Raw genomic sequence first — 23,249 nt, forward strand, 5'->3', positions numbered from 1 at the left:
AATTTAAACCAATTTTATTATTATCACATACTTATTTGCTTATACAAATTTATTTATTATTACTTACCTGATAGTATTTACCTATTGTTCTCTAATTATTATTACTTACCTATTTAGTATTCACCTATTTTTATTTTCATTTATTTATTATTATTTATCTTTGTAATACTTATTTAGTCAGTAGCATAAATGAACCACTCATGCATCACTCATGTCAGTAGACTGTCTGTTAGTGTTGCCAACTTAAAACGTACTCCACAGCTGCAATTTTAGTTAACTGTAGTGTTTATTTTTGTTACAATTTCGTTGGTTAGCGTTCTCAATTTTAGTATTTTTGTCGTTACTAACTATAATAGTATTGCTGCACATCTCGACACAGAAAATATTCCCTATTGAGACATTGCTGTAATATACCATTTTATAATATAAATAAATAAATTCAAATTCATTTTACAATCGAAATAACTAGTTATAATAAAGTACGTCAAATTATCCAAATATTTCATTAAATACATAAATGGATTATTTTTCATTAAATTATTATAAGCAATTATTAGTCGTCTGAAATATCAATAAAAATTGAAAATATCTCGTAAAAATAAATGCTGCCGACGGGAATTGAACCCGTACCTTCTGATGTCCCGTTAGGTGCTATGTACCACTGAGCTACGTCACTACGAGCTACACGCCAAATAATTCAATATGTACTTGTACTTCAATTAATTATTGTTTTTAATAATTTGTTACCCTTCGTGCTATGCATAAAAAAACCTTGTCTTATAAACATTAGTTTTTCATATAAAAAAATAATGTTTTCTCATTATTTTTAAACTGATAAAAGTTTGTTTTTCAAATAGTTTATGCGTGTACTGCGTAGTAATTCTGGATATTTACCCGAGTTTCCAGGCGTCCCTCTTTTACGCTTTTTCGCTGTGACCTAAGTCAATTATCTCTTTGCAAAGCTTCTTCATTTTAAAATCTTAATTAACCTGATAGACGCCACTGTATCGTATATGGGATCTTAACAGGCTGTTGCAAATGTGATCCATGAAGTTTCATACAATTCTATTTATCATGGATACAATTTTAACGTATAGGGGAACGGAATATTGCTAAAGAAGCCGGGACTTGTCAATAATTTATACAAAATAACCTTTGAAATGTATAAATATATTTGTTTAGTATTGAAACAGTTTTGGATAATATCTACTATTTTCCCATCATATACCTACTATACATTTCTTTTCTTAAAAACAGCCTTACCCACACTTGAAAAGAAGAAGATGATTTGTTGCATTGTAAATTGTCGCAAGTACAACATTCGAATTCGTGTCGTGTAGCAAGAAGGTGCAATCGTATTGTCCTCGTCGTATTATTCACATGCTTTGTGCTCGGTTTGCAAATATCATAATCGTATTAAATATTATCTCGTTTCGGAGGAAATTTCACCCCTTGAACAGTGCAAGTTTCTTCGAGAGCCCTATTGCCGGGACTCTTGGGAATTCAAGGTAGGCTGTTCCTTCATTCCACTTTTCCCGTGATTTTTCAAAACCAATTGAAGAGCTTTACATTGTCGTTTTATTGTGGATTTGATTTATAGTTCATTTACATGTAAAATAACACGTTACAATATTATTAATTTAATTTCCAATATTCGTTTGTTATTCAGAATTTTAACCGATTTGTACCATATTTTTATTGAACACGTTATTATTGAAGATAAATCGATTATAGAGCCGAACGGTAATTATATAAAATTCCCTCGATAGAAAAAAATTGCAAAGTATGCTCCTAAAATTGTTAAAAACACGTTTTTTCTGTTATTTAATGTTACAGGTATGAACAAATTCACAGTATATCTTCAAATACAACTGAGACAAGAGATTTTTGCTCTATTTTAAACAAGTCTTGTTTGAATAAATATTTTCACAATTTTCATTTATTTACGGTTTATTTTAAATATTAGTCCCTTTCAAACCATCTTCTTCTTCTTTTTGAACGCTTACTACGGAGCCATAATAGCCACACATCTTCGTAAATACAATATAGGCAAAAGTTTAGAATTATTTATAGTCGGGTGAATTCAGTTTCAGTTTCAGTGCCGGCAACCCGGACGTTTATTTAAGGTTGGTTCTGTACAGATGTTTTTTTTTCATTACCCTCCTCACTAGACAAAGTCTGTTCTGAGGCTGGTAATTAATAATTTATGTTTAAACCAAATGTTAAGTAAAAAATAGTAAAATAAAAATAATAAGAAAAATAGTAGTAAAAAAATGAGTAATTGTTTAAATAACTTTAAAAAAACATGTCATGGTAATGGAACCAGACTTATACAAATATCAATTATTACCTACCATGGCAAGAAAAGTATAATTACCCTATGATTGTGTTACATTACACTGTTGCCAGATTATCTTGAAAGCTTACGACAGCTGCTGTCTCGTTTGTGGGTGTAAAGGATATCTGCACGGAGAGTCGAAAGCTTGCTTTATATTTCACTACACAAGCAGTGTACTACTTCATTAATTTAACCAACGTTGCTTTGAACCCCATCGCTTTGATAAGGCATCAAAATGTATCCCTATGACAACCCCAGACGCTCCCTTGGGCTTCCAACACATAATTTTTAACCACCGCATTCCCAATTTCTACCGATTTATAACAAGTTTATCGTTAACACTCTAAATTTTTAAGTTAAAAAAAATTTATGTTATTTTTTTAAGATAATATCAATAAATTTGTTATGGCAAGCCGTTAATTACATGAAATTCCTTTGAGGGAAAAAAATCACAAAGTAAGCTCCGAAAATTATTAAAAACACGTTTTGTTCTGTAATTTAATATGTTATAGGCATGAAAAAATTCACAGTGTATCTTTAAATGCAACTAAAGCATTTGTCGAGAGATTTTTGCTCTATTTCAAACGAGTCGTGTTTTATTAAATATTCTCACCATTTTCGCTTAATTATTATAGTTTTTTAATATTAGCGCGCTCCCTCTACATTCGTATTTACATATCTCCTTTTTAAACCATCTTTGAACGCTTACTACGGGGCCTTAAGATGGTATCAAGCGATTTTTGAGCATTTTTGGAGTGAAAAATATAAATGTTATTTTGCTGTCACACTGCTAAACGGATCACGTGATACGCACTCTCATCTGTTGGAATTTTTCATCGGACAACAAAATGACATCTACATTTCTTACTTCAATGTTTAGGAACCGCTGGTTAAAATCCTTCAGTCGCTTGCAGTTAAATCTGTATATAAGAAAAGTTTCGTATAATTTTAGGCTATTAGTCTGTTAGTGATTAGTTTGACTTATTTCTGTATTAACGTTGTCTTTTTCTATAAATAATATCTAGAATGACCACCCGAAGTCCAGAGATCTGTCGCCGACTGAGTTTCTCGTAGACGTCGACCAGGAAATCTCTAATCTGGTAAAGCTCAATCAAACGCCATCTATCAATCGAAACTAAAAGCAAATTCCGCCATCGCATTTCTCATTCAACAAATCGTTAACTAAACGATTCTCGTGTAAAATTGTCATTTTATCGAACCATTTCGTCATTTTTTAATAATTTTATTACTTTTCACAACATTATCGTGTAAAACTGTTCATGTTTCCAGTCATTTCGCCATTGTTTGAGGAAATTTTCTTACATACTTTTCATTTCACCTTTTTTGGGTAAATGTTTAAACCTTTGTCAATGTTTGTGCGGAAAGATTCATTTTTGAGTGCCAATATCTTAAAGTGTAAAATATAACCCGATAATTTCCATCTCTCAAAAGTGTAAAATGCCCCATAATTTCCATCTCTCAAAAGTTAAAAATGCCCCATAATTTCAATTTCTTAAAAGTGTAAAATGTCCCATAGTTTCCTTTATATTTATGGTTTGAAATGCCCTACAATTTCCATGTCTCAAAAGTGTGAAATTCCCCATAATTTCCATCTCTCAAAAGTGAAAAATGCCCCATAATTTCCATTTTTTAAAAGTGTTAAATGCCCTAAGTTTCCTTCTATCAAACGTTTGAAATGTCCCACAATTTCCATCTCTCAAAAGTGAAAAATGTCCCATAATTTCATAATTTCCATCTCTCAAAAGTGTAAAGTTCCCCATAATTTCGATCTATCAAAACTGTTCATTGTCCATAATCCATTTCTCAAAAAGTGTAAAATTTCCTTAATATTCAACATTCAAAAGCGAATTATTTATACACTTACTTTAAAAAATGTGAACACTCATAATCTCAAAAGTGTAAAATGTTGTCTATAATCTCATCTCTCAAATGCAAAAATGCTTCATAATTCTGCCATTTTCGAGTTCCTAATACCAATACCCTGTTTGAGCAGTAAACAATTGACGTTTTGAAATGTAAATATGGCTTTGGCGATTTTTGTGTGATTTCACCGATTTCTTTGAGTGCGATCTTTTTAACACATTAAACATTTTACATTACATCACCGTGTATAAGAACTAAGCGCATAAACAGACAGACGCGGATAGCAACTTTATTTTGTATTATTTAGAGATAAAATACCGTTCTTCAAAGTAGAACAAAGAATCTTTCAGATTCTAGAATTATAAATACATTAATATACAATTAAAAATATTAAAATTATGAACGCAAACGCAAAAATAAAGGTTTTTAAGTAGCTTACCCGTGGTTTTTATCGTATATCTAAACTGTAATTATTAGTTTTCAGGAATATAAAAAAAGTGTAATTAGACAATGGTATTATAAAAGTTAATGCCACTTTACTTTTTTCGTTTAAAAAATATATATTTAAAAATTTGCTTACCTTGATAAATATTATTCAAATGTTAAATGTTTCATAGTAATTTAAATGTTTCATAGAATTAATTCAAATGTTTCAAGGAATTAATTTTCGGGAGGGCTTATGGTATTTTTTTTAATTAAAACTAAAAGCGCAGTATTCGCTCTCTTTAACACCGTAACTTTTTCTAACCCTTCAGAACTTTCATCAATTTTGTTCAGTTTGCAATGTTTTCTGTGTATTTCATGTGCGATATATACATCTTATTTTTCAATTTTCAGTAAAACAAATACTGTTTTACAAACTAGACAAAGTTATCTTTCCGGTATACGCATTTAAAACAAACATTACTGTTTCTAAATAATAAAATTAGAAGATCAAACGTTAAAAACCACATTTCAATTAATTTTTTACTCCAATCGTAGAAAAATTGAGAGAACTCGATATTTCGAAAACACGTTCGTTTTGTTTGGGGAATCTGTAAGAAAACTCTACCTTCTCTTTTATCTCGTTTATATAATAAAAAATAGTAAATAGTTTTTTAAATTTAAACCGATTGTTACGATTGTTAATTATTCATTTTGGCTATTTTTAGAATTTAATTAATTGGATCTAGTATATATATTTGAGACAAACTGAAAATAATAATTATTTCTCTTTATAACGCCAAAAAATACGTATTTCCTAATAATAGAAAAAAAGATGAAAATTCTTTTATAGAATATGGATGCCCGGTCATATATGACCCTCAAACGCTGGACGGGTTAAATCACATTTATCACCGCGATACAAAATAATATAAATATGCATAAATTTTATGAAGAATATCTCCCAAAATTGCCCACGACAGATTTTTTCAAATTTGACTTAAAAAATTCCAACTTCGGACACAATTTACTGAAAAAAGAACGCCAAAAATCTAAAAAGTATCTATGCTAAAAATCGACTCCAAATAATGTAACGTGGATTCACCAGTTTCCCACTTATACTACGAGTTTCCGGACACCGTGTAAGTTAAAATTTTAGGCTTTTCAGATTGCTGGACCTTATCCATTTCAATTTGCGTTGAATCCAATCGTTTTGAGATGGTGTTTATATGACCTGTCAGCACTCTTCTCCATTGTCCACCTTATTGATACGGAGATGGTGTGCATATCACCTGTCAGCACTCTTCTCTATTGTACACCTTATTGATACGGAGATGGTGTGCACATCACCTGTCAGCACTCTTCTCCATTGTCCACCTTATTGATACGGAGATGGTGTGCATATAACCTGTCAGCACTCTTCTCCATTGTCCACCTTATTGATACGGAGATGGTGTGCATATAACCTGTCAGCACTCTTCTCCATTGTCCACCTTATTGATACGGAGATGGTGTGCATATAACCTGTCAGAACTCTTCTCCATTGTCCACTTTATTGATACGGAGATGGTGTGCATATAACCTGTCAGCATTCTTCTCTATTGTCCACCTTATTGATACGGAGATGGTGTGCAAATCACCTGTCAGCACTCTTCTCCATTGTCCACCTTATTGATACGGAGATGGTGTGCATATAACCTGTCAGCACTCTTCTCCATTGTCCACTTTATTGATACGGAGATGGTGTGCATATAACCTGTCACCACTCTTCTCCAGTGTCCACCTTATTCTATGAAAGTAACCCTCTAATTGATGTAGTTTTCCAGGTCTTAAAAACGACTTTCCGGCTGTCGCAACGAAACTCTGATAAAAATAAACATAGCCATTGTATTAGCCCCACGTTGGGCGCCAATTACGTAAATGGCTCATAAACAGAATGTAGTATGCGCCACATTACTTGGCAGCGGCCAGCGTAAATATTACCAGTCGTTTTGTTTGGATTGAATTCATCCGCTTGCTAGTGCGGACTAAAGGTCACTAATGTCTATTTTGGGAGCGATAAAATAATAATTCATGGTTCCTGTGTTGCCGAAAGTCATGAAATATGTATTAAATTTGTACGTTTGTACATTTACGAGCAAATTGACCCAATTATATGTATTATAAACTATTTGTTAGCGTTTACATAGGATGAAAAGACCTGATGTGTATGTCTGTGGATGAAGCAGTAGTGTGTGTCATTAGTCATAACATAGTTAGGTTAATCCCTAATGTCTACCTCGGTAAGAAATGGCATGATGGTTAGTTATGTAGTAATTTGTTAATTTTCTGGAAATCGACAGTTTATATTTTATCAGTTTGAACGTGTCGTGGGGTTACTGGCAAACCTGTTTTGAAGTATACTCAATTTTAATGTTTGATATTCATTATAAAAGTAGGGTTTTCGAAATAATGTTATTGTTAATCGTTAACAATTCTATACATAGTTGTTTTTTAAACAAACATGCTAATTTTTGTATGTGTTTTTACAATATTTTTGTTACAATGTTTTGAATTTATTAAATTTTTTTAAAAAGCAGTTCTTATTCTAGACAAAGATAAAAACACATAAACATTAAAATCATCGTTAACTCAAAAAACCAAAAGATGTAGTTACAATTTTTCGGAAATAATCCCACGATGTGTAGTATTAATATCCAAAATAAAGCCAATTATTGATTCCCTATTTTATTAACATTAATTTCTTCATATAAAAACAACAAATCTCATAAACAAAGTAAGAAAAGCATTTGTTTTATGGAGCTTTTTATGGTGTAATTAAGACAAGATATCATATTACAATAAATATATGACAGGATATAACGTTAATGTTCAATACAGAATTATATAAAACTACAACGACAAAAACTCACTACTGATAGTAAAAATTCAGAAAAACATTTCTTTTTCAATGTGTTAATAACATAATTAAAAATATTTAAACAAAACACAAATATTAAATTGCACAGTGGCGTAGCTATAGGATTCTCGTGGGAGGGGTTTGAAACTTATATAACCTATGTAAAATGATGGGCCATAAGTTGGTTATATGCGATTAATGCGTTTATTTCCCATTACAAATCATTGCGCATTTGCATTTTTTGTTTTTGAGCTATCATTAGATGTTTGTTAATTATCTTAGCTCAGTTTTTTGTGAAAATGTCACCTCCAGGGCGCCGTAGAAAGCTAGAAAAATATGCATTTTAAAAAGTTGTTTCTGCCAAAGTTAGGACACGGAAAATCACGGTATATTATGTTAATTAATCTGGTTAGTTAGAAAATAACGCTTTATTGAAAATTGTAAAAAGTTCAGACTCTTGAAAAATCATGAAATCTCACCTTATTTGCCAATTTATACCAAATAAATACACATTTCAAAATTATTAGGTAGGTCTTTATCGCTTGTCTGAATTCTGCAAACAAACTTTGAAAAACCAATTTTGAAAACGTTGACGCACAACTCAAAGCAAAAGTTCTGGAACAGAAATTGCAGACAGAGACACAGCCGAAATCAGTTTTTTTATAATGAATGAGTTTCAGAGAGATGTTGAATGCGCAACAAATTGAATTGTATTCATTCTGACATGCGCATACTTTCCAAGATGTGTCGCCCAGCCAGTCCATGCCAGCAGCTGTCAGTTCGCCCCTGTCAACGATTGATTGGAAGACGGAAATAAATGCAATAAATGGCATTGGGTCAACTGATCGTAAATGCCAATATCTTCTTAAATTAAAGTCGCCACAGAGATGACTTGGGAGCAATAAACTCTCCTGCAAATAAACACATAGAGATGCAAACTCAATGATACGTCATCATCAGTGGCTGTTTTCTAAGGAGCATGTGCACGTGCAGTGAACTCCCGAATAGCACCAAAGACGACAAAGACAAAACATCAATTATAATATTAGACCATATTTTGAACGGCTACTCATAAGTGCACAAGCCCAAAAATCCGTTCACCGGAGCGGAAACCAGAACGCACCTATGAACATATAATTCCTTTGGAATGTTTCATACGAACAATATTCTGTTTCGTAAAGTGAGAGGTACATACTACAAGACCAATATATTCGTATTTTGTCAAGGCACATATTCCACTAGCATTTTACTATATATTAAGCGAGATATTATAAAATTCGCCAGATGTCACTTTCGAATAATGTCATATTATTTGTGTGCGCCTCGGAAAAGCGAAGCACAGTAAAAATATAAGAAATTATTACTGTACTAGCTGTACCCCGCCACACGTTGCTGTAATTCAGTCTATCTGTGCAGACAGAGAAACAATGGCGGATGTTACTTTTACGTCTGACAGATGGCGCCGTTTCTAAAAAGCATGCTTTTACTTGTCACAGGAGACATCTATATAATATAGGTATACAGGGTGTATCGGCACGTACCCGACAAACTTTAACCAGCTTTTACTTAACACATTTGGAGTAAAAAATGTTATGTGCACTTTGCTGTCCAGTAACAATTTTTTTCAATTAAAAACAAAAAATGATAAAAAAATCCACACTCCGTCACTGTCATTGGCATTGTTTCTCGTGTTCAACAGCTGTTATTAGCAAGTGTGTCAAAAAGCGTGTTCGCTCTTTCATACACACTAAATAATAATAGCTAAGAATGAGACGAATGGTGCCATGCCATTTCGTTGTGATTGTAAAAGCGCGCTAATGTAGGTACTTAGGTATATTATTCAACGAAACTCGAATAAAATATTGCCAGGTGGGTTTTCAAACTTTGACAAAGGATAAAACAGTGGTGACATGTGGTGAAAATACGAATAGTAAATTTTTTATTAAAAAAAAATGTTACCTGACAGCAAAGTGCCCATAACATTTTTTACTCAAAATGTGCTAAGGAATAGCTGGTTAAAGTTTGTCGGGTTAGTGCCGATACACCCTGTATAAAAAGACGCGTATTCGAATGCAACGTTGTTTCAAAATTTCAAAGCAATCGTTGAAGAACTTTCGATTTTGAACAAACGAACATTAACATTTTTTTTTTTTTTTTTTTCCTTTATTCATGAAATATTAATGTGTACAGTTTTTACATGCTTTTCGACTACCACACTAGACACACGCCCGTATTATGGTAGTCGAAATTTATATACATAGGTTTATATAATTATATAAATGTAATATTTGATAACTTGTTAATCTAAGTATTTTTTTTCTTACATGCAATGTATGTGTATAATAGGTGACACTTTTACTGGTTCCCAGTTCAGTAGATTGCTCAAGTGTACATCAACCGTATTTTAAACTGTTGATATCAATGAGATAAAATGAACACAATCAGCAAATAAATAGGTTACTTTACTTGTTAAAATAATGAAAATAAAGTAGTAATTATGAAAATGAACTTGTTGAAATAATGAAAATAAAGATTAATTAATTAATTATTAAACTTTTTTCTTTACAGAATTGAATGAAAAACAAAAATGACTAATAAAGAAATAAAGAAAATGAGCTTAATTTAATGATGGCAGGCATTCCTTGAAAAAGTTCCTTCCCTTTATAAATAACCAATTTTGAACACTTATGACATACAAATTGTGAGTTTTTGATTTTCTGATATCAATACTCAGCGAGTTGAATATTTTGGGAGCAATATAAGAAAACTGCCGCTGGGCGAAAGCTGTTTTCGTTTGGGGAATTTTACATTTTAGGTGTGACGAGTAACGGGTGTTAATTTTTTGTTGTGTTTTATTCACCAAGTCATTTTTCCGTATGTATATGAGAATGGTCTTAACATATAATTGTCGAATATCTAATATTCTGAGTTTTCTAAAAAGTGGTTCTTATGGGTTTGTTGGCTTACATTTGAATATTATCCTTAGTAACAGTTTTTGAATTAAAACCATGGGATGAAGAATCGTTTTTGCACAACCTCCCCATCCCACTATACCATATGTAGTAATTGATTGAAAAAGTGCAAAGTATACACATCTTAGTGTTTGTAGGTTAAGGATAGATCTGAGAGAGTAGAAAATGTAGCATAATTTGCGAAGCCTTTTTGTTGTAGAATTTATATGGGCCTCCCATCGCAGTTGATTGTCTATAATGACCCCCAAGTACTTAATTTCGTTTGATATTATAAGGTTATCGCATGAACAATTTTTGTGAGGTGATGTAGCCATGTTGAAGTTCTGTGAACATGAATGTATGGTAAGTTTATGATAGTTTTGAGGGAGATTAGGTTTGCGTATGGAAAAAAGTAAGTATTTAGTTTTCTCAATATTTAGAGTGAGGAGGTTGGAATCTAACCAGTGTTTTATTTCATTTATACCATGATTTGCTTTTTAAAATGCTGAATTCAAATTTTCATCTGCAAATATGATAACCGTATCATCGGCAAAAGATATTATAGTGCCACCAGTATCCAAATTGCATAACGAGTTAATGTATATTAGAAACAGAAGTGGGCCCGACACACTGCCTTGGGGCACGCCATATGTGATTGGCAAACTTGTACTTCTATACTCTTTAGCGGAGTTAATAATAGTTGACTGGGACCTATTTGTTAGATAGCTCTCAAACCATTTAAGAGGAACACCTTTTATTCCTATCTGTGAGAGTTTTTTCAAAAGTATGCGGTGAGATACAGTGTCAAAGGCTTTAGCCAGATCCAAGAATACAGCGAGGGGCTTGCGACTTTTATCGAGGTTATCAGAAATTAATTTAGTAAAAGCTGCAATTGCATCTGATGCACTAAGACCTTTGCGGAAGCCGTATTGGTTTTTTGACAGGATTTTATTTTCTTCGAGCTACTACTTTCTACTTGTAGAGCCTTTGTTTTACTGTTTTTTCGATTATTTTAGAGATTGGACTCAGTAGAGATATTGGTCTATAGTTATTGACGATTGATCTGTCCCCTGATTTAAAGATAGGACTAATTGTTGAATGTTTTAGAGTGTTTGGGAAAAGGCCAGTTCGAAAACTTAGATTTGTGATGTATACAAGGGGCTTAGCAATGATTGGTTTAAGGTGTTTAATTAGTTTAGTGGATATATTGTCAACTCCCGTGGAGTGTGTATTTTTGAGTGAATTGATGATTTCAGTGATTTCTTGTTCTGTTGTTAGTGTGAGATTGAAAGGGTCATAACTCAGATTATCGAGAAAGATAGTATTTGCAAGATTATTTTCAGACTTGCTATTTCTTTTTAAAATATTATTTGCTAGATCCGATCCGATTGTAGAGAAGAATTGGTTGAAGTGATTTGCGATTGTTTCTGAATTTTCGGTTGCATTTAGTGTTTTATTTGTGATGGTTATTTTATTTATGGGTGTGGTAATTTTGTCGGTGTAGCATATTTCTTTGACAATGTTCCAGATTTTTTTATTATCATTCGCAGCTTCCTCTATCTGTTTCCTATAATAATCTTCTCTGGCCGTACAGGTTATTTTTTTACAGGCATTTCTGTATCTTTTATAAAATAAGAGAGATTCGTAATCAGTGGGGTTATTTTTACAATATTTATGAAGTTTATCACGTTTGCGGATACAGTGTAAAATACCAGTAGTTATCCAAGGTTTTAGTTTAATTGTACGACTACTTTGATTGTTGTGTGTGTGGGATGTGGCATTTTTCAGATGCTTATGTAGGATGTTGATGAGAGATTCACACGCTAAGTTTGGATCGCTAATTTTGTAGAAATTTGACCAGTTTTCATTGGAAACCAGTTTGAAGAGAGTGTCATAAGAAATTTTCTTTAGTTGTATAGTGGATGCTGGTAATTTTTGAATTTTATGAGAAATGGAGGTGATAGTAGCGTAGTGATCTGTCACAGTGCACTGATATATGAGAGATTTGATATTTAGCTTACATTTGACAAAGACGTGGTCTATGCAACTGGCGGATAACTCTGAGACACGAGTAGGGGCTGTAATAGCTGGGATAAATCCTTGAAGAGTTAATAAATTTATGTAGTCGTTTGCTTGGGGATGCATTGTATTTATAATATTAATATTTAGGTCACCAATAATAAGAACATTTTCATAATCTCTAATACATGCCAGAAACTGATTAAGCGAGTTTAAAAATGGTGTTATATTGGAAGTGCTCGGTGATCCTTATATAGTTAGAACAGTAACGCTATTTTCTATTTCAAGTTTAAGACAATTTGAGTGAGTTATTGTGATTTCCTTTATAGAGTATTGTATATGATTTTTTATGTATATAATAACGCCATCATTTTGTAATTGGTTATTCTGAGTACTGTATTGATTATAGTTTTTTTATGTTTTTAGGAATATAGTTATCTCTGATCCAGCATTCGCTCAGAATAATCAAGTCAAAGTCTGAGTCAAGTTCTGTAAGTAGTATCATTAGTTCATTGAAATTTTGTTCATGCTTCTGATATTCATGGAAAATATTTTTAGGTTGGATTTATTTAGGGTTTTTTGAACTTCTACAGAACTACTTGTTTCGATACATGGAATCTGCGACAAATTGTCTAAAATATTATTTATATTATCTTCCATTTTTTAAATTGGTGTAGGGTGTTGGTAGCTAAACTTTGGATGAAGACTAGAAGCTGAACAAAACTTGGTGAGCAATTTAGAAAACAAGTTGTATGTAGAGTTTTTACTGTTGGCAATGTTAGAAAATAATGTTGATGTTTCAAAGCAATAGAAATAGGAATAGTATCTTTTACCGGATTCTTGATTCTGACACTAGTACAATATATGTGATACCTCAAAACAAGTACAATAAAAAAATAATAATACGATACAATAAAAGTTTTACACATGATAATTTTAGAACTATAATTGTGATGAATTTGGTGAGAGTAGTGCCAGTGTCACCGCATTAGAAACAAGAATTGCAGGTGTTCCGATATCTCTACGTACGTAGATCTGCCCTGATTTGATCCACGAATACTTAAAAAAATTTTCCTTTGTAGCTTTGCGGGCCAGGTACCACAAGTGGTTAGCACGAAATGTCAGGTGTTCCGCAACGTAGACTGGTGAGCTTGGTCCGGCAATCCCTAAGTTCAGAGTGTTGAGCTTCTCCTCGGGACTGGATGCTTGTTTGTGGAAGGCTTTTATATCCGATAGTAATTGTTCTCGATCGCGATTCGAGGTCAGTTTAAAAACAATAGGTCCATTTTTGTGTTTTTGTGTCCTGTAGGACGCTTCAATGTTTGAAGTATTTACTTTTGATTGAATGGTTTGGCATATATTGTGGAATATATTTTTCAAACTTTCTCCCTTTATTTCGGGTATTCCCCTCACCTCTATATTTTTGGCTCTTGCCGACCTTTCGACATTTTCAAGCTGGCCTTCTAGTAGGTCAATTCGGGATTCTAAAGAGTATTGTATTTATATGTATATAATAACAGATAAGAAGGTTTGTCATATATTATATAGATATCACCACAGGTAAAAACATGTTTTTTAATAAAGGGTCTTTATTTAACCCTTCAAGCCTCGGAAGGACATTACTAGCCACAAACATCATATTCCATTAGAGCCTCTGAAGGACAGATCTGACCGGGCGTCGATACATTATTAAAGTATTTTAAATTTTTTTTCTATAATGCGTAGATATGTGATATGTTCGTCATTGGAAAGATAAATAATTATTCTTCACAGTTTGTATCAAATATTTATACATTATTGCAAAATTTAAAAAAAGTCAAATTACGAATTATACAGACAGTTGAAAATTAAATTAAGGAATATGTAATATGGGAAATAAACACAAAAGGAATATGTTTTATGAATATCGAATTCTTTCAAAATTACAGACGTTCCTAGTCAAAATGTCCTGGTAAGTTTTTTTATTAAAATTTTCACGTTTGATATTAAAAAATTATTTTTAGAAATACAAATATTTCAAACAAAATTTAATCTAGTTTCTAAAATAGTATTTCTTTTAACGATAACTTCAAAAATAAGTAATATGGAGCACATTTTAGATACCTCGGAAGCATTCCGAAATTCAATGAAAATTCACCATGTCGTTAAGACTTGTTGGTAAAAATATTTAAAAACCTTAAGGGTTAAAAAAAATATATATATGAATTTGTGTTGGAAGCTCACCACGAGTCCGATGCAAGATACCACGATATTATGGATTTTTTAAACTATTATTTTAATTATGTATTTATTTCATCTGTTAGTGGTATGAAAAATAAATATACAGGGTGTCCGGAAACTCGTAGTACAAGCGGGAAACTGGTGAATCTACATCACATTTGGAGTCGATTTTGTGGTATATTTTTTTTTGATTTGAGCTTTCTTTATCGAGTAAATCGAGTTAGAAGTTGATTTTTTTTAAATTTTTTAAATTTTAATTTTAATCAAATTCTAATAAATTATTACTGAAGATCGAAGTACCCAACTAATTAAAACTATTTGAAAGTAAAACAAATGAAGAAACTCGGATTTGAAGCATTATTTTGAAATCACCCTTCATTTAATCCGGTGTAATCATAAAATATTTCTGCTCTGCAGGGTTAAAACATCTGTTGTTCAACCCTAAACACCAGAAAAAACTTTAACCCTAAAATAGCCGAAAAATATATATATATATATATTTTTTTTTTTTGTGAAAATGCTCAAATCAAAAAACTTTATGTTTATTTGGGTTCCCCATGTGGTGTAGATTCTCCAGTTTCCCGCTTGTACTACGAGTTTCCGGACACCGTGTATATGTAGGAATACAATTAATATGATGCATATTTATTCACTAACTGCTTATAATGAACACTACCTTAACCTTTACTGCTAATCATACAAAATAAAACTAATATTACAGCTTTAACCTGACAAAATGACACAGACACAGTTATGCATGTATTACGTTTTATTTTATCCACTGGAGCGTTTTTGGCCAAATTTTGGACAATTTTCAAAGACCCGCGAGCGCACACTGGCCAAAATGTGGGCTATTTGAAGAGATACTCGTATATCCCAAAAACACACAAAAAATTTTAAAAAAATTATTGTAGAAATAATTTTTAAACTATTTTCCGCGATTATAGAAATACTGCATTAATAAATACATTGGCTTTGTTCAAACCATGGTTCAGACATACCTAATCTTGTGAACTGTTACCATAATCTATTCCAAAAGTTATATTGAAGAATTATTCAAACATTCTTCTTATTTGCGTGTTACTTTCAAACATTCTTTAATTTAAAATATTAGCTGACATGTCCCGGCGTTGCTAGGGGTTATCCTTAGTAGATAGACATATACCATCACAAACTTTTCTGTAGGCCTTTTTAAGATGTACAATTCCGTAGTACATTATTTTGATGTATCTCATAAGGTTTAGACAGCGTTAACAATGTAGCGCCCGAAAATATATTTTTACGACTTGATTATAAAACATCGACTTTTCTCTACTTTTTATAAATATAATGTGTGCGTATTATATATATAAATCTTCCGGAAAAAAATCTCTAAATGATAGTGAAAAATCTATCAAACTCCGGTGCGTAGTTTAAAAGAACAAAGCGCACAAACAGACAGACGCGGATAGCGAAATTTACTATTTAGAGATTGTCGAAGGAACTGTCACAACAGACCAATAACAACCGTTTAATTATTCGCCAATTATTATGAGTATTAATTTTTGTGTTGACAGCTGGTTTGTTTTTTAGATTTGTTCTGTTGATTATGATTGACATTGACTTTTAAAATCGTACACAAAAATATGAAAATCTTCTGCAAATAGTTTTCTTACATAATTCAAAGAAAAATACAAACATTATTCACTTGACAAAAGAAACAACATTTATGTAACGTTTCTTTTACACATATTTTATTTCAGCTCTAAAAGCTTTGAAGTTTTGTTTGACTAAGCAAAGTTTTGAAAAAGCTTTATTACAGCAGAAGCTTTAATTTTGTCCAACAAGACAAAACCTAGGTTTTTCACGTGTTTTACATCACTATATAATTGTTATAAATCTGTAAATTTCATCCCATCATGTACAGTAATTTCATTTGAACATATTATACACATTTTTAAATATCTGTGTTCAAAGTTAGGCTTACCCAAATGTTATATTTACACTTAGGGCCTTACTAAAATTTAAATCATGTTTATTAGTGGGGGTTGTATCAAAACTGTTGTTAAAATCAAAATGTAATATTCAAGCATTATTCAATTTACTGTCTCAATGTGGCATAGCCACAGTTTGATAATGGCTTTGAACGCCGAAACAGCTGTCATAATAATACAAAATTAAAATACATGCAGAACTACTAACTACGAAGTTCTGCGAATGAAACAAAATAACAGTAAATAAATCAAATATTATCACAATATATATTTTTTTAAATCAACGTCAAAAGTTTTTGGATTGGAGTTTTCAAAACAGGGTAAAAAAGAAGGGATGATTCTTGGGCAGCCTTTTATTGGACACAGATATGAACATTGCTAAACATATTCTATAACTGCGATGTGGGTGGTTTTCAGGAGGAGTTTGGAGACACCCGCTCTCCTATCACAGTTGGGGACAAGGAGATAGACCTCAACAAGATCTTCACTCCTGCTCCTGATGCGGAAGAGCATCTCATCAAGAAGAACAGTGAGTGTTGTCGACCCTCTCGAATAGCTCTGTTTAACCAGGCCACTCCACTCCCCCCTACTTCTCAATCCACTCCACACCCCGCTACACCACGCGCTCCACTCCCCATTCCACTTCATTCCTCGCTCCAATCCCCGCTCCACTTTACTGCTCGTTCCACTCCCTGCTCCACTCCAATCCCCGCTCTGCTCCCCGCTCCACTCCCCATTCCACTTCGCTCCCCGCTCCATTCCTCGCTCCAATACTTAATCTACTCCCCTCCCCGCTCCACTCCTTGCTCCACCGCCATTCTACTCCCTACTCCGCTCCACTTCCCTTACTCTACACCCCACACTCCGCTCCCTGCACCACTCCCCAATACATTCCCTGCTCCATTCCCCGCTCCAGTGCACTCCCCGCACCAATCCCCGCTCCATCCCACTCCACTCTCTACTCCATTTTGATTCCCCCACTCCGCTACCCTCACCACTTCCCATTCCTCTCCCCACTCCACTCCCCGCTCCATTCCCCAATCCCCCCTCCTCTCCCCACTCCAAATCCTGCACTGCTTGGAGATCCGCAGACACCGACGCTTCTACGGCGATTCTTCAACAGGGATACAGCAATTGCCGGATACTCATGTTGTGCACATACTCACATCGCAGGGACTGCAGACTGGCGTCACCGACGAGTTAAGAAAATGTCGTCGGTAATGTTTGTCTGTGTTCGAACCCCGCGCAGATATATGGTGGTGATACCCCAAGATACTTGAATCGTGGAGTATTGGGTACTTACGTTAGGGAAATTCTATCAATTTAGATGTCTATGCTCATCACATTTCTTATTGTTGGCTTTCCACTCCCAACCGTTCCATGTGTCATGTGGTTGTGTCCTGTTTAGTTTTACTAGCTCCCTCAGTGAGTCTTTATTAATATTCGGACCGTCTACGAACGTGCATGGTTCACGATTCTCATAGTAAATAGTAAATAATGTTCGGGCCTTTTTGTACTACCTCCTCTTTAGTCAACACTGTTGTTCATCATCAGAAAAGATGTTTCTTTCTTCAACCGTCCAGTTTTTTAAGTCTAACTTGCTCCGAAGGGTGCAAAGGGGTTTGCTGCGCAAAGAGGCCATAAATGGAACCCTCTAATGACTCTCTCGCTCTCTTCTTTTGATGAAACTTGCTGTTAACTTATTGATCCCAGAACGAAATCACATTATTCCAAAAATTACACAATTCCTGCAAACTCTGAAGGTTTCTTTGTTGCGTTGATTTGTTCAATATAGCCATTCAACACTTATGTAAAGTCAAACTTATCCAAGGTTTGTAAAAACTTGACCGATGTTTGTTTTCAGGTATAGCAGAGTCCGCCTTCGCCAACTCTGCCTTCTACGCCACCGGGCTGCACCCAACCGTGAAGGACCAGATAGAATTGGCTAAGAAGATCAGTAGCTCGCTGAGCGAGCCTGCCAATCAGCTCTCCAAGGGGCAGAGCATGTACGTCAACAGGAAGAAGCGCTCTGTAAAGTGGGTGCATGAAGGAAAAGGTAAATAACCAATATACATTTTATAAATATGTGCCATGTTACCTAACCTAACCTAACCCAACCGTCAAGAAACAGATCGAGTTTGAGGTTTCAAAACAGATCGAGTTTTTAAGGTCAGTAACTCGCCAAAATAGTCCGCCAACCAAAAACTTTGAAAAACTTTTATGATATCCTATGAAAGTTTTTATAAGAAGGTATTGGGCTGAAGCTGCCATGTATTGCACTGGAAAGCTCTTGAAGATATTCTCGAAAGATTCTGGTATGATATTAGGAATAACTTGTCCTCGTAAATAAAATTCATGTTCCGCTTCTTGGAGAAGTGTGGAAAATCTAGAGATTTCTTTGCACAGACACTGTAAATCCTTTGATTTGTCCTTGTATGTTATAAACTCTTGGACTGAAGCTGCTACTTATTGCATCGGTAAGCACTTTGAGTCTGGAAAGATCCTGTTACTAAAAATGTTCTCAATACTAATTGGGTTTCTGTGGATTTCAATTTCCCCCGTAATTAGGCGTGCTAGGTACGTTTTGGGTCTTCCTGTACTTCAGGAACAAACCCGAAGTAATGGCTGTGTAATGATAATACTTCTGGCCGTGAAACTCCTACATCATAATTTGTTTGTACTTCCTTCCAGGTCGCAACACCTCGAACTCCTGCATCACCCCAACACCCAGCAGCAACCACGACACGCCCTACCGCCCGCCCAACAGTCAGAAGCCTCAGCAGAATAAATACAACACCTTCCCAAGACCGAACACCCCCAAATCTGTGCCAGTCAACGTTTTGCCGATGATGGAACCCTTCCCCAGCTCCACACCAGTGCAAGCCCTCACTCCCCTGCCCGACTTGTTCATCCCTCCACATACCAAACTCAATGATAACGTGTCTTCTCCGCTCAGCAACAAGTCCAGCCAGTGGAACGGAAAGAATTACAATACTGCAGCCAGAGGATGGGGACAGATTAAAGACTTCTACAGGCCTGTGACCTTCGACGACCAGGGATATTGCAACAGTCTCCCTTACTCTGATTTTTAATTCTGTCTTTACTTTAGTCGGATTTTGATTTGCGACGTGGTTGTTTATGTTATTGTTTAGTAACTTTCTGGGTTATTTTACATTTTAAAAACATTGTTGTGAACCTATACCATAGATTATTAAGGGTGCAAACAAATAAATCATCTTAATATTTTATTGACTCCGCCAATCAATAATAGAATATGGAATTATTGCTTGGGAAGGAGCAACAAACTCGGCTATCAATTATATAGAAACCGCACAAAAAACGATCTTAAAGGTAATACTAAAAAAACATAGACTTACTGATACAGACCAAATATTCAACAGCTGTGACGTACTAGATATACGCCAATTATACGTTAAAACACTACTAAACTACATTTTTGACAAAAAAATAAAATTCAACATACACAAAATAACACTAACAGACCAGTTAGACAAACGTACAAAGAAAACATAATAACTCCGACAGTAAATTCAAGCTTTGGACAAAGACACTACCAATACCATGCTATAAAAGCTTTCAACAGTGTAATGAATTTAAAATTGAGGAAGATAAAAATAAATTTACACACAAAATTAGAAAATGGATTAAAGAACAAAAAAGACAATATTACCAAAATGTCATAGCATAAAATAAAAATACAACCTACACGTAACACACAAAACCAATATAAACACACATCACTCACAAACACACAAGATCATATTTAAAATAAATTATTTTCTCTTTAAATGTATTATGTAGATTATATTTTCATATTATAAAATAAAGTCCTCAGCACGGGCAAGCCAGTGAGGCCAAAATTACTGGAAAACTTTGAAATGTAAAAAATATTGTACCAAATAAAATTTAAAAAAACATAGATTTTAATATAATTCATCACTTTAATTTTTTCTCCCAACATAATCAAATTAGTGCCATCTATGAAAGAGCAGATTATGAATTAACTTAAGTACACCCTTAAGTTATAGACAATATAACACAAAAAATTGTGTATTTTTGTAAAGTGTTTTTATTTACAAATTCAAAATTTCACTATTTTATTAAACTATTTTCGTAATAGCAAATAAAATGATGAACTAATAGCTGCGATACTATTAAATAAATAATTTAGCAGTCAAAAGGGAAAAATAAAGTGTATGTAATCATTTGTGATCATAATATGAGTGTTTGGGCCTTTTTATCAATGTTCAAGTAATTATTAACTTACTTGTACCGTGTGTACGAAGCTATTGATTTAGGGGACGAATTTTATGCAAATATGGGGTTTTCTAATAAGAGGTGTTATTTTGAATAGCCCGCTATTTCAGTAGATATTAATTTTGAAGCTGTCATTTTTTCACATTTGACAAGTAGAAACTACGCCATTAATAAAAATGGAACGATACACGCTTCAACAACGCATTGAAATTATTAAAATTCACTTGAGTGAATCAAATGCAAATCATCTTGAGTGATGAGGCTCATTTCCACCTCGGTGGCTTCGTCAACAAGAAAAATTGTCGCATCTGGGGCTCGGAAAACCCAAGAGTTATTGTTGAAAAGCCTCCTTATCCTCAACGTGTGACTGTTTAGTGCGGTTTATGGTCTGGCGGAGTCATTGGTCCTTACTTTTTTGATAATGAGGCTGGAGCAACAGTTACGGTGAATGGATTGCGGTATCGAGAGATAATTAATGGTATTAATAATAATTAATAATTTTTTATGGCCGGAATTGGATGGTATTGATCTGGACAACGTTTACTTTCAACAAGACGGCGCTACGTGCCACAAAAGCAACGAAACCATTGATCTTTTACGATTGAATATCAAAATAACACCTCTGATTGGAAAACCCTATATAATGGTAAAACAATGATTTTTGAAAAATAACCCAGAAACGTAAAGCAGTAATGATTTTTTATGTGGTATAATAGTCCCAGCGAGAGATCGTATGTGACGTAATATTCTAGTATCTTTTGTCTTTTTCATTTTCAAACAAGACCCGTGAGTAGGAAGAGGAAAAACGTTGATAACGTCCGTCCGAGCACTGGAACTAGTTTACTTCTTATGACAATATTAAATTAAATTTGTAATTAAATAGTAATTTAATTTTACATTTTTATTTACAATTAGTTTAAAACTTTTATCATTAGTAAACTTATGGTAACTGACACACAATAAAAAAATAATATTAAATTATTAGAGTCATAAATAAATAATAAATTAGAAATATGTATAAACTTTGCACATTTATTTATTTATAATTTTGAAAAGTTGTACACGTAAATTATGAGAAAAAAGATTTTTTTGGCAATATAAAAAAATTATATCAGATTTTTCCTGCTATAAGAAAAATATGAAAAAATAAATAAATCGTTGTTGTTACCAATATTTTTACTAAGTAGCGAAAAACCTCGAACGGAGAGCTCAGGCATTATGAAATTTGCATAGCTTATTCCGTCTATAACTTCAATGATAACGCAACTATTTTCGATTAACAAAATCATTTTTGCTCTAAAAATCGAAAATACTATATACTTATGTACTTCATAAATTGTGTATTTAAAAAATGATTTGTATTACGAAAAATGTAAGTGCCTTATATAACATCATGTCTAAAGAAATTATATGGCTAGTTATTCTAAAATATTTTATATAAGTAAACAAATGTTTTTATATTCTAGTCAAAGAAATTATTAACTATTAACAGAATATCTTATTTTAAAATTTAAAAATTAATTTAGCAATATAATATATTGATGTTAAAAATTGTATATTATTCAGTTACTTAGATTTATTTAATGGCATTTTTAATTTTTAAACAAAAATTGAAATCAATGCAAAAAATACTTTCACAATAATTTTTAATAATAATTGTAATGTTAGTTTATAAGGAAATAATGTTAGTGAGTTAATTCAAATTAACCGAGCTAAAATGACGTGTGTACTTAAATATATTCATTTATTTATTTATTATTTAATGAAGATAGCTGAAGCGTTTTATGTGTTGAAAATAAAAAAAATTATTCAGTTTATTTTTTGTTTTTTTCGATTACACAAAATTTTGCACCGTAAGTTGAAAAGACACTGAACTTAGATACATTTTAATTTTAAGTAAAATTCTCTTATAGATATTGCAGCCATTGTCGGGCAAACAGAACATTCTAATTGACTAACTAAAGAACAGGTAGGTAGAGAGGACTTCTTGCCTCATTCACAATCATACATACTCTTCTATTATTCTAACTCTTAACATGGCTCGACTGGAGTATCTGATTCACTTGATTGCGCCATGTCTTCCTCGGGCGTCCCCGACTTCTGCTACCATTCACATTTGTGCATTCATATATTCTCCTTACACTCCTTTCTTCGTTCATTCGCTCCGCGCCCAAACCATCTAAGCGTCCCTTTCTTAATCTTACTCATTAGGCTTACATCAGCCTTGCACTCTTTGCGGATCTTCTCATTTCTCACACAATCAT

The 23,249-nt window shown here is 33.2% G+C and overlaps 1 protein-coding gene across 6 annotated transcripts in view; it reads left to right on the top strand.

The window, feature by feature from the left end:
* The window catches only part of LOC149409850 (uncharacterized), a 67,137-nt gene extending 44,335 nt beyond the window's left edge, over nt 1-22,802 (top strand). For 5 of the 6 annotated variants that reach the window (XM_089649148.1, XM_089649152.1, XM_089649149.1 and 2 more), the window contains exons 3-6: nt 3,364-3,438; nt 17,125-17,236; nt 18,572-18,763; nt 19,399-22,802. In XM_089649148.1, the coding sequence (XP_089505274.1) occupies nt 3,364-3,438; nt 17,125-17,236; nt 18,572-18,763; nt 19,399-19,799 (780 nt within the window). In that variant the 3' untranslated portion in view covers nt 19,800-22,802. The remainder of the gene's footprint in view (nt 1-3,363; nt 3,439-17,124; nt 17,237-18,571; nt 18,764-19,398) is intronic. The other variant, XM_089649154.1, reaches the window with a different exon arrangement.
* Nucleotides 22,803-23,249: the final 447 nt, after the last annotated feature.

This window comes from Hesperophylax consimilis, chromosome 29 (genome assembly GCF_061612785.1).
Source record: "Hesperophylax consimilis isolate HC1 chromosome 29, BYU_Hcon_1.0, whole genome shotgun sequence".
Taxonomy (NCBI): domain Eukaryota; kingdom Metazoa; phylum Arthropoda; class Insecta; order Trichoptera; family Limnephilidae; genus Hesperophylax; species Hesperophylax consimilis.